This window comes from Rhinoderma darwinii, chromosome 7 (genome assembly GCF_050947455.1).
Source record: "Rhinoderma darwinii isolate aRhiDar2 chromosome 7, aRhiDar2.hap1, whole genome shotgun sequence".
NCBI classification, from domain to species: domain Eukaryota; kingdom Metazoa; phylum Chordata; class Amphibia; order Anura; family Rhinodermatidae; genus Rhinoderma; species Rhinoderma darwinii.
Window position 1 is genome coordinate 29,120,473 of NC_134693.1, and position 13,944 is coordinate 29,134,416.

General features: G+C 38.2%; 1 protein-coding gene across 7 annotated transcripts in view; it reads right to left on the bottom strand.

Annotated features, from left to right (window-relative positions):
* ASTN1 (astrotactin 1) overlaps window positions 1–13,944 on the bottom strand; it is a 348,098-nt gene that overhangs the window by 22,329 nt on the left and 311,825 nt on the right. For all 7 annotated transcript variants that reach the window (XM_075833082.1, XM_075833076.1, XM_075833081.1 and 4 more), the window contains 2 exons: window positions 5,145–5,416; window positions 2,053–2,186 (listed from right to left, as the gene is read on the bottom strand). In XM_075833082.1, the coding sequence (XP_075689197.1) occupies window positions 2,053–2,186; window positions 5,145–5,416 (406 nt within the window). The remainder of the gene's footprint in view (window positions 1–2,052; window positions 2,187–5,144; window positions 5,417–13,944) is intronic.

Here is a 13,944-nt window from a genome sequence, read left to right on the forward strand (position 1 = left end):
ATATCTCCCAGCTCCCATCTCCCCTATGCTATTGGAACCACCAGTGACAAGAAAATCCAATCTTCCCATTTTCTATAAGAAATCTATGGAGACTTCCTTTTGATCAATATTCAGCGCTTTTAATCATTAAAGCAGCTGATATTAGGCTATACTCAGCACAGTTATTGGCCCCGTGTATATTGAATACTGTAGGGTAATTCTAATTCAATCCACTGCTCAGCCTAACAGTGTCAGGGTAGAAGCATGGAACAAGAATGCATAGAGCTACTTTACACACCATTCATAATAGGTTAATGTTTAGTGTTTCACTGTAATAGACCCAGCTTTTCACCTTCTCCAAAAAAATAAATACTATTTAAGTCAATTGCATTTAAGGGATAGCCCCATTTAAGACGATGGCAGCTAAAATATGGATCCAAAACATTGTTTGGTGAATAAACTTATACAAGCAAACATGCTTATCTCTAAGGGTGTACTTCTCAGATAACCAAGATCCACTTTAATTAGGAGAATGTTAAGGGTTAGACCTCATACACATGGCAGCATTAAAGGAGTCTTCTGAGACTTTGATATTGATGACCTTTTCTTAGGATAGGTCTTCGGTTTCAGATCATTGGTGGACCGACTCCCGGTACTCCCACTGATCAGCTAATTGAAGTGGACAAGGCACTCCATTGAATGCTGCGGCCCTTGAATGCTTACCAGGCACAGCTACATACATTCAGAAGTGGCTGTGCCCGGTACTGCAGCTCTTTGCAGCGCAGTTCCATTCAAATGAATGGGTCCCAGCTGCAGTACTAGGTATAGCCACTACCAAATATACAGAGCTGTACCCTGTAAGCATTGAAGAAGCCGCAGCGCTTACCAAGCCACCTCAGCCTCTTCATTAATCTGATCGGTGGGGTACCGGGAGTCGGATCCCCACCCATCTAATATCGATGACCTATCCTAGGGAGAATGCCTTTAAGGATTTGTGTCATATAGCTCTGTAATACAGCACCCATTGAAAATCTTTAGCTGCCTCCAATTTCATACAGAGTATTTTTTTTTCAAAGTTTCATATGAAATCTGAATAAATTGGTATGTGTTGACTTTTTACCCTAAGTTTATGCACTAGAGGTATCAGCATGTCCTGTCATTAGATCTAAAGAAAATCTGATTTCTTACTTCTCCAGTCACTTTACTGAAGACTCCTTGTAGTTCCATTTTTTATTGACTTATCATATTTGTAATGATTTGCGCTTATGAATCATTGGCACAACCCTATAGATCAGATTATCGAGCAGCTAGAGAGCTTTATAGCACATGAAACATACAGAGGGTACACGCGCTGCACACATCTTACAAAATTGGTTTAGCAAGCTGTGATCCATAACTTAATAAAAAGAAAATTATTACTCATATCCCACAAAGCTCAGAGATGTGTGAAACAGAACATGAGACTGGGAACTGTGGAGACATAATTATCAATAAAATATGTTTTATTGCATCATATAAAAGATTAGACAGCAACAAACAATATCCTGTTAGGGAGACAAGAATTGTAACTCGCCAGCATGGAGGATGACGGTAATCAGAGAAAGGTGCCATGAAGGATGGATACAGAACTCACCAAAAAATATGCAAGAACTCACTCTCCAGGTTTTATACTGGACGAAGTTGCTATCATCAGCTCATTTCCCATGCAACGGACTCTACAGGGAAAATGTAACATTACATGTGGCCATCAAAATACGGCTCTCCTTGTAAATATATGTGGACCAAGTCCGCCAGAGCTGAAGCTGCTGATCTGGCTCGTAGAGGTAGGTCCCAAATAGGGGACCCTCTTCTATAATGCCCAAATGCTCTGATAACCCATATGTCCAAATAGATTTGCCAAAAATTAAGCTGATTGGGCTCCTGGAGAATCATTGGAAATTTTTTAAAGGTTTGCTGATCTCATAAGTATGAGAGAAGAAGGAGATATGTAAAAATGGACATATTGCATGCATGACAGTACAACGTGATAGAATGTAACAAAAAGATCCAGAAGTCTAGAACTTAGAACCTTACATTGGTTGTGGTAGAGGGGCACAGGTCGGAAGTCCATCTACGCCAAATGCTGTGGAGTCACATCGACACCAGTCCTCAATCACATCACCACGGCCTGAGCACCAAAGAGAGCTGAGCACCGCTTCCTGCAGCAACTGAGAGACAGACAGACAGACAGCTGAGCACAGAATCCTGCAGTAACAGAAAGACAGACGGACAGCTGAGCACAGAATCCTGCAGGAACAGAAGGACAGACAGCTGAGCACTGACCCTGAACAGCAGGATGGAGACACACAAGCAACCTAACATGTAAAAATCAGTGGGTAATCCAGCATTGCAATAATTATCTCATCATAGAACCTACTATTTATAATGACATATAGACAGATCTGCTACACTGATAAGTAAGGCAGTATGCAGACCTACAGTTACATAGATGCTGATAATGCAGTATAGACAGCATCAGTATAGACGGCTTGTTAGAGGACACAGCTCTGATACACATACTGTAACTGTAACGAGCTGTGCACCTGTGTGTCCCTCACATGACCATGGACAGAATTTTATCCACTGGAAGTAAACAATGAATGTTCCTACTGAATAACAACAAGCAGAGATCTTGAAAAACGTGAGGAATTAATACAGAAATCATATTGGAAAACGGTAAAACCTTTAATTATATATGTATATATATATATATATATATATATATATATATATAAAGAAAGAAAATTTGCAGCACTCCAATGTGAAAAAAAATGGTGGTTTATTCAATCCAAGAACAACAGCAACGTTTCAATCCTACAATAGGATCTTTATCAAGCCAAATAATATGATAATATGATAAAGATCCTATTGTAGGATTGAAACGTTGCTGTTGTTCTTGGATTGAATAAACCACCATTTTTTTTCACATTGGAGTGCTGCAAATTTTCTTTCTTTATATACTACTACACGTCCGAGGATCGGGACGTTTTGCTAGGCACCTGATCGATCGATTCTGTGTGAGTGCTGCTGCTTTCATGTTTGCTATATATATATATATATATATATATATATATATATATATATATATATATATATATATATATATATATATATATATATATATAAAAATAACATTAATTTGCTGAAAGTGGACAACCCCTTTAATAATTCTAAATGGCTGGTCTATACGTGCCCTGTAGATTTCTATAGACATGGCCTGTATGACACAATTATCCTTTTATTTAATTTGCCTGGTATATAATAATTGTATTACTGTTGCATACAGGACTATGAGTTAATAAGCCATATTATAGCGGCATCAGTCACGCTATTTGAGCAATGTTTTTCTATTTTTCAGTTATTATCAGTTCAATCAAAGAGGCTTGTTTTAAATAAGTTAAGGGCATGAAATGAGTTTATGTATTTGATAATATAAAGTCTACAGTGCAATGTAAGCATATCAAGAAGTCGTGTGCTTGAATAAAAGCACGGAGCTGAACTCTTTTTTCGTGGGGCGTAAATTATTCTTTATATGAATAAGTTGGTTTTGAAAAAAACATTTAAACATTTAATAATTTCTAGGTTACAATAAGATCAAGGATAAGATGTATTCAAGAGCATTACTAAAACAAGAATAAAAACCTTGTTAAATTGTGCTGTTTGTACACTGGTTTTTAATAATTTTCTATCAAGCTTTTTTAATTTTTTAGATTCAATTCGCCAATGATTCATTTGGGTTGGGCTGCCTTTATTTTTGCAGTTCTATTACATCGGCAGTCATTGGCATAACTACCATGGCAAGATAAAGCCTAGCACTGTACTCTCCGCTGCACCCCTTCATAGCTTTACTGGGTGAAATGATAAATGATAAAATTCTCTCTTCTATATATATATATGCACACACACACACACACACACACACACACACACACATTTACACACACTGTATACAACACACAAAAAGCACACACACATAAATATATAGTTATCTTTTTTGTTTATTTACAAATCACACAAAAAGCACACTGTAGATAAATAAATATAGTGTGTGCTTTTTGTGTTTTTGTGTATATATGTGTGTATATTTATACATACATACATACATATATATATATATATATATATATATATATATAAAAACTAAATAAACCTAAATAAATATATATATATATATATATATATATATATATATATATATATATATATATATATATAGGGGTTTCATAGCAAAGATGGTGAATACATATGCACTCACAACTTTTTTTTTTAACAAGATTTTTTTTTTTCATTCTACTGTAACAATTGGGATTCTTTTGTCATATCCATAACATAAAATCTAATGTACAATCCATTTTATTTCCAGGTTATAATGCAACAAAGTAGAAAAAAAAAACCAAGGGAGGCATGTGTGAATACTTTCGCAAGGCACTATATATATATATATATATATATATATATATATATACACACACAGCTTTCGTTCCTTTAGTATGACTCTTGATTCTTGTTTCTTCTTTTTTTTTCTTAATATTTTGCAGTTGTGGCCCATGCTGGGATTTGTTATGGGGTCTTATGATTTTTGGGTATTCCCCTAACAGCAGTTATGGCAACTGTCTACGTTGGGCCCATACAAAACGACTTGTTAAAGGCTATGTACCCGCTGACACTGAACCCGTCAGTGCCGATGACCTGACAGATACAGGTTTCAGTGCTAGATACAGCTGCTCTGTATATAGGATACAAAGCAGCTGTATCTCAAAAAGTAAAAATAATTTTTAATAAAAAGTATTTTGAAAGTTGCACCAATCACATTGATAGACATTTTTGTTAAGAAAAAAAGCAACAAAGATTTCAAATGTGTACATAGCCTTTAAGGAGTTATACTACCGTATATACACTCTTTAGCCAAGTGAGCATTCCAATTATACCCTGCAGGGTCAGATCGGATTTCATATTCCCCATGTAGCCCCCAGACCTGCTTGTGGTAAACCATCCAGTCTGCTGATGTACTAGCTTGTAAACTGTAGGGATTTGATGAGATGTCTGCTTTTATATCACTAAACCATGGCAGCTAAAATCAAATATGTCAAAACTGTAGCTTTTTTTTTCCACTAAAAGCACCTTACCTGCTGGGTTACATTGTTGCTTGTGACCAGCTCATATATCGGGACTGCCTTTGTGACTTCTAGAAGAACAGGTTCAGGTGGAGCATCAGGGCTAGAAGTAACATGGCACAGCTGGCAATAAGAGGAGCACCGTCCACGACTTTGACACTCCATGCGCAAACCTTGAATTAGCCGCCTGGTGCCAGTATCAAGAAGACTATTGATGTATTCAGGGAATGTCAGCACTTTTGGTTCTCTCTCTCTTTCTTCTGACTCATCTGATGGTGTATTTCCTGTGAAAAGAGAGTCTATGGGAGATACGGAAACAGCTGAGTGAGGAAAAGACAAAGTCTGGGGGTCAGGCACCCTCGTTTTCGGGATTATAGGGGTTTACAAGAGATAGACCCAACAGACATCCATGGCATATTCAATACATCTGCTATGAAGTTACTTAATGTACATTAGTTACATGCCGTTTGCCCCATATTAGGGAGATAATGTCCTACCCAACTGCAAATATGGCAATAAGAGTAAAACCCTGGATCAACGTCCCATCTCGAAAATCTAATACCCTCTCTGGAATCTAGTACCCTCTCCGGAATCTAGTACCCTCTCCGGAATCTAGTACCCTCTCCGGAGTCTAGTACCCTCTCCAAAATCTAGCAACCTCTCCGGAATCTAGCATCCTCTCCGGAATCTAGTACCCTCTCCGGAATCTTGTACCCTCTCTGGAATCTAGTACACTCTGCGGAATCTAGTACCCTCTCCAAAATCTAGTACCCCCTCCGGAATCTAGTACCCTCTCCAAAATCTAGTCCTCTCTCCAGAATCTAGTACACTCTCTGAAATCTAGTACTTTCTGTAGACTCTAGTGCCCTCTCCAGAACCTAGTACCCTCTCCGGAATCTAGTACCCTCTCCAGAATCTAGTGCCCTCTCCGGAATCTAGTACCCTCTCCAAAATCTAGTACCCTCTCCGGAATCTAGTATTCTCTCCAGAATCTAGTCATCTCTCCAGAATCTAGTACCCTCTCCAGAATCTGGTACCCTCTCTGGAATCTAGTACCCTCTCCAGAATCTAGTACCCTCTCCAGAACCTAGTACCTTCTCCAGAATCTAGTACCCTCTCCAGAACCTAGTGCCTTCTCCAGAATCTAGTACCCTCTCCAGAATCTAGTGCCCTCTCCAGAATCTAGTACCCTCTCCAAAATCTAGTACCCTCTCCAAAATCTAGTACCCTCTCTGGAATCTAGTATCCTCTCTGGAATCTAGTATCCTCTCCAGAATCTAGTCATCTCTCCAGAATCTAGTACCCTCTCTGGAATCTAGTACCCTCTCCAGAATCTGGTACCCTCTCCAGAATCTAGTACCCTCTCCAGAATCTAGTACCTTCTCCAGAATCTAGTACCAGCTCTGGAATCTAGTACCATCTCCAGAATCGAGTACCCTCTCTGAAATCTAGTACCTTCTACAGAATCTGGTACCCTGGCCATACAAAGGTAAATGTATCCCCAATGGTAGCTCTTGTTATTATACACAGCCCAAGTTTTCCCTGATTCCAGGTATAATATGAGAAGTATGACCATACCAAAATAATCCTCTACAGTATATTTTTGCAGATGTAAAAGGAACATAATATAACATAGTATATTACAAGCCACATTATAATGGGGTGAACAGCAGAACATAATTTGAAGGCACATTGTTTTTGGTGCTCTTAACACATCTGAGGAGTAACGAATCACACATGCAAATAAACTGCTGACATTCTAGTCAAAAATGAACCAGACAGATGCACAATATGGGAACTTGTGTTTTGAGCTCTGTCTGTGTTGGAAACTGTAAGATGTGAGAGCTCTCACGGCTGGATCGTAGGATTGAGATAGATATTACACCTTAGCAGTGCTGAGGCTAAATAACCACAAGACTTTAGAAAGCAACACTTTCCATCTTGTTAAAGATTACACAGCTTGTTCTGTACTTTGTTGTTTTTTCGTCTTTTTATGTGTGGAAATGTACAGTGTGAAGAATAGACATTCTGGAATTCGAACTGTGTATAGATTGTATTAAAAAGTATAATAATTACATTTTATGCCAATTACTAAACGTGTAAATTTTCCTCACAACATTATACAGAAGGTCCCAGCGTGAAGAATAGATGCATTTTGGTCATGGACCACATCTCCTTCCTCCCCAGATGTGCAGCACTGCACTGACTTGTCCATAATAAAGCTGGTGATGGGCGCATGTAGAGAAGGGGCATGATTGGCAGAAGATGGCTTTTGGGTAGCGGTAGAAGCTGCTGGTTCACCATGAATGGGGGACAAGTTTTTTAAAATTTTGCTATAGGGCTCTTCCAACCAGATTACATGCCTTCTAAAATCTGTATCCCCATTCGCAGAACAATTTTAAGCCTTTTCCCCGATCCACCCAAGAATGGCTATAAAACATCCTGCAAACACACACTTTGATATAAAAATCTGCATCAGCCCCATCTATTTTGCAACCAGTTTGGTACAGTTGGGCGGTATGAGATTACAACTGGTATTTTTCGAAGGTACAATAGCAAATGAAAGAGAATGAAAATAAATGTGATAGGTGGCTATGGTAAGCTTTTTAACTTTCCCATGTATTGCATTTCACTGTGAACCCTAAAAACTTTCTATTGTGCTATACAAGTACCTCAAAGTACGCCTCTTTCCTCTCATTATCTCCAACATTCAAAACTGGAAAATAGATAAAACCTCCCCAACGCACTACCCCTAAAACTAGCAATGTGGAGCTCTGGGCCCACTATACACATAATTTTCGTTATCAATTTTATTAACACCTACATTTTTTAGGGTAAGTCATAGAGCTTTCCTTAGAGAAGACCTGTCACCTCTCCTGACATGACGGTTTTAGTTAATAATTGTATTCCACATAAAAAAAACTTCTGGAGCATATTTTCTTTAAACTCTACATTGTGTCGTTCCTCTGTTATTCCTCCTCCAAATTAATGAATACACTGACAATTAGGTGTTATCAGTTGGGGGTGTGTCCTTACACAGACTGACAATGTCCAATCAGTGCTGACAGTGTGACTGTGTAGGGATACGCCCTTTAATAAGGGAAATGGTAACACCCAGTTGTCAAATTATTCATTAATTTCTGAGAGAAATAACAGAGGAACAGCACAACGCAAAGTTCTAAGAAAAGAATCTCCAGAATTGTTGTTTTAAGGGGAATATAAATATTTACTAAAATAGATTTGTTAGGAGTGGTGACAGGTCCTCTTGCCTTATATTTAGACACCCCTATCGGTGCATCAGGTGGCACTGCTACTGCAGGAGATGCCTCCATCAGTGACTCAGCCTCATATGGACCCCATCAGTGCCTGCCACATGTGCCCCATAAGTACCAAACACAGATATCACTAGAAGAACACCTCAGTTACAGTGAAGGGACCAGGGGGAAGGCCATCTTTAATTCGGGCGCTTGATACAGCTGAATTAAAGAAAATCGGTAAAAGCAGTACCAGGATTTTTGCCTATCAATACCGCCAAAACATTGCAACCCGAGGGAATGCAAATTCCATATTTCATTTTTTCAGTGCAATTAAGAAAGTAAAAGCTGAACCCTGATTAGTTTCTGTGGGCAATCAGGTCGTCTTGTCTGAGATATTCTTGATAAATGAGATCTAGTATTTGCAAATCACCACATAGAATCTATAATTGAGTCTTGCACCGCAGACAGTATTTTACTATCATGTCATTTGCTTCGTCATATTTCCCAGCCATCTATTTTACTTATGGGAAAGTTCCTAAAATAAATGTGTGTAGTTGACTTTGTCAGTATCGCTAAATCAGATCAGTTACATATTTGGAGAGAATTTACTGCCACAACTAATAAAGAGCAGATCCATCTCTTAGACATCTCTTTAGTATGCACAGGGAGCTGTCTTTTACTGATACTTATAATAGGAATAGCATTGTACACATTGTACCCACAGAGGTTTATCCATAGGACTCTTTACAATAGTCAGAGACGGAGCTTTGTCAATGGTGCCACATCATCTGATATCAGGATTAATGAGACAGGGCATCTTAGATACAGCTAAGTGCAGACAATCCCGGAGTGACAGTGCATTCACAATTACTGGCTCCTAAAACGTAGCTCAGAGATCTATCAAGGGCTCCACTCCAGAGTATGAGCTCAGAGCTTTACATAGTCCTTAAAATAACGCGAACCTGGAAGGAAACAAATGTAATATATACAATTGTATATAAAAATCTGTACACTGCTTCTCCTTATACAAAAACAGAAATCAGCAGACAAGGGGCCTCCTTAACCCCAAGTGATGAGCCTATTTTGGACCTTAATCCCTTAAATCCAAGCCATTTTTTTTATTTTTCATTTTCGTTTCGCACTCCCCGCCTTCTATGAGCCATTTTTAATTATTTTTCCGTCAACGGAGTGGTGTGAGGGCTTGTTTTTTTTCAGGAGAAATTGTAGTTTCAATTGGCAACATTTAAAGTACCATATAAAGTGCTGGGAAACTGAAAAAAAAATCTATGTGGGATGAAATTGGAAAACTATGATTCCTCCATTTTCTTTTGGGTTTCGTTTTTACATCTTTCACCGTGTGGTAAAAATGACCCATATAATTAATTAAATGGTCAATACGATTACGGCGATGCCAAATTTATATAGGTTTTTTTACATTTTCACTCATTTGACAAAGAAAAAACAATTTGTTAGAAAAAAGAAATATATTTTTTCCACATTCTGAAAGCCATAACTTTTTTATTTTTTGTCAATTGAGCAGTGCGAAGGCTAATTTTTTGCGACATGAGCTGTGGTTCTTACTGGTACCATTGTTCGGTACATACGACTTTATGATCAATTTTTATTACATATTTTTCACCTCTAAGTTGACCAAAAAACAGCAATTCTAGCATTTTATATTTTTCATTTTTACAGTGTTCACCGTGCATATTAAATAATAATATATTGTAATAGCTCAGACTTTTACGGATGCAGCCATACCAATTTTGTTTATTTTTTATTTTTTACATTACTTCAAAGGAAAAATGGGAAAAGTTTTTTTTTTTACACATTCTACTAGTCCCCCTAGGGGACTTGAACCAGTGATTGTTAGATTGCTGGTGCAAAACACTGCAATACTAATGTATTGCACTGTATAGTCATTTTTACAGGCTTCTATTAATCCCTGCCACAAACCTCAGGCACGGCTTAACAGAGGCAGTGTGAAGGCAGTCCTTGGGGCCTTCATTAGCCCCCTGAGCTGACATGACAACCATCTGCACCCCACGATCGCGTTGTGGCGGCGCCGATGAGCTGTCAGAGGGGGCCGCCCCCTCTATATAACTCCTCAGATGCTGTGGTCGCTATTGATCGCAGCATTTGAGGGGTTAAATGGGATTGCTGTTCCTGGCCGTTGGTGCCGGGTGTCAGCTGTAACACACAGCTGACACCCCCAGCGTATGGAGTGGGTTTAGCACGTGATCCATAGTTCTCCCCCTGCCCCATGATGTGCACTTACGTCATGGTGCGTGAAGGGGTTAATGACCAAGCAAATTTTGTTTAGTTTTTTCATCAACGCATTTCAAGAGCAATAACTTTTTATTTTTCCATCAACATAGTCGTACATATAACTTATTGATTAACTCTTTCTGGCAAAAACAGCAATTCTGACATAATATTTAGTGTTTTAAATTTACACCGTTCGGCGTAATTAATGTGTTACCTGTATTCTATGAGTCGATACGATTATGACGATACCAAATATTTTTTAGATAATTTGTTTTTGTGTCACCGCATTTTAGGGTATATGAAACTCCCTGATTCACATTTGTTATTTTTGTGGAGGGGGATGGAAAATTAATTGATTCTGCTTTTTGTAAGGCATTCACCATGTGGTTTCAATGAAGTGTTAACTTTATTGTGCGGGTAATTATGATCACATGGATACCATATTTTTTTATTTTACTAAATACCCTTTTGTTTACAGAAATTATGTTTTTTTTTTCTTGATTGTGCACTTTTTTTATACATTTTATTTCACTTTCTTTCATTATTTTTTTTTTAATTCCACTAGTGGACTTGACAAAGTGATTTTCTGATAGCGTATATAATAATTTGGTATAGCAATGAAATAGTGCCTGTCCGTGTAAAACTTAATAGGCATACAGCCATGACAGGCCTGGAGGCCTTTGTTACACCCCAACTGCTATGGCAACCCATCAGTGGCCCACGTTGTGCGGCAGAGGGAACCCCTTTCACCCTGTCGAAACACAAATGTCATGGTTGCTATTGACCGCAGCATTTAAGGGGTTAAATGGTCGGGATTGTAGTTTATCGCCGATCCCGGCTTTCAGTGAAAGCCGGGCTGCCCTTATAATCCCATGACATAACTGTAAGCCCTGGTGGTTTAATGTAAGTCAATCCATAACGTACAATTAGGTAACAGTGCCTTAATGGGTTAATATAATCTTTTTTATTTCTGTACCACAAATTAGTACTGTATGCATTTGCTTCTCAGTTGAAACTTTCAATTCAATTTCCCTACCACAGTCACACAAGCACCTGCTACTAAGGCCAACTTTTTGGGAAGTCAATTAACCTACCAGTGTAAACCGCAGTTATGTGGCAAATATAATGTGTACTGCAAATCACTTGGGTTTTGTACAGGGTGCCTCAATGGTCTGTTCAGTGCATGGCAATCAGAATTGGAAATACAACTATGGTGCTAAGAAATGTCTCCGTAAAGTGAAGTGCGTGCAGAGGAACAAAAATGAATATTTTTTCCTTACATAACATTAGTTATGTCCCATTTTTAGATTATTCCTTGCATCTTTTACATTTCTGATCACATGTGACTTCCTGTGGAAGTAGTGGAGAACCATTCAGGAGATAAATGTGTCGTATTATATAGTGGGGCTGGCACATTTGTATGTGTAATTCTCTAGGTAGGTCATTGTATGGGCAATGTTTTGTAGCAGTAAATACCCTACGGGCACTGTTATGAGATTGGAATAATTTTATGGGCACTACTATGTGATGGGTACAATAATATGGTTACATTAGTGTGGGTGCTTCTGTACCATATGACTATAGTGTTCCTAGGAATCACTATTTGGAACATTTTAGGGCCATCATTTGCCTCAGTAGCTTTGGGCACATCCAGGGTTAATGCGGCCAGGATTGGATTCGAGTAGAGCATACATGTAAAAAGTGAGATGTGGCATGTGCTTTAATGCTTCAATAATTGAGGCTTTTAAATACAGCTATCCATTATCATGACCGCACAAAAAGCATCTATCTGGCGATCCCTGGTAGAGAAGCACTATAAGTAGGCAATAAAGAGATTCAAGGCACATTGATGATGTGATTACAGACTAGACAGAGCTGCCTCACTATACAAATGAATATTTGGTCCCTGAGTGGAGATTATATGAGCATAAATAGCATAAAATCTTGATTTACCACAGTCTTTAAGATTATTGGTGGTTAGAGTTCATTACTTTTGGACCAGGACCAAAGTGCTTCCACCTACACCTCTGACGGTAACCAATCAAAATTACACAATCTCTAAGATCTGTGCCGATCCCTGTAGAACTATTTTCCTGGTAAGGAGCTGAACAGATGAAGGGTTCGCAGCCTTGGCCTGAACTGTCTCTTTTCCCTTATTTGATCCTGACTATTATCTGTGGGGCACGACCGCTGTTAAGATTGCAATTATTACTGTCCCCCTCGCTATTATTCATTATAGATAAGGACTTAACTGAACAAATAGATAAGTATCTGCAGAAGACGTCAAGAAGAACAAAAGAAACAATTAATGCTTCAGTAAAACTTACAATTTGATATCTCTGTTAAATAAATCAGTTCACACAGCAAGGACATAAATGACATGATTTGGTTGGAAATAATCCTGTATTATAGACAGAATGCGTTCTCAGCCAATATGTCTCAGAAGTTTTGTAGCTGGAACATGATGATTTAAATGTCATTGGATTGCCCCACTTGCCCCATACTAACAGTTGGTTTGAAAGATATAACCAGGGAAATACTGACCCACCAAAGAATCAGGGGACTCTCATATGTGACAAAACAATGGTACCCAAAGCAGAAGACAACCCCATTTGGAGTTAACTGGAGCCAATCACTTGTTTCACTAGGGTCTATTGCCTTTGGGTTGATTCGCAAATAATGTATTAGACCTTATCAATGGTATGTCCTGCGTATCCAATGATAACGTTTAGTGTGTAACTAAATATGTACGTGCACATGTTCAGTATAGAACCCAAGGAACCCCAGATGTCATCCAATAAATAAATATATAACATGTTAGCTATAACTATACAGTTATTGTGTTCATTACAAAATCTGATTAACAATTGAAACAATATCATACACCCTTGACTATGTACTGAAAATCCAGAACCAATATATTAACTGTACCTTCCAATCGATGCTTCATGACTTGTCAGACTACAGAATACATGTCAAGGTTGCACATTTACGATCAGCAAAAATTTTCAGACATGTCCGAAAAATTTTCCAATGACAAAGGTTTTCAATTAATTGTATATAAATACTTTGGAACAGAAATGCAACAATTCTCACTATCAGGGCTTATTATAGATTGTCCATACCTTCGTTTTTGCCCTGCAGTTAAATCTTTGTATTATGCTGCAATATACTGTACAGTAATGCCAAGATTATACAGAAACATATAGACTAGATTTATAAATGTAGTGGATTCTGGTTCGTGATGCGCCAAGATGTAACAAGTCTATCAAACAGCGTGCGCGTCA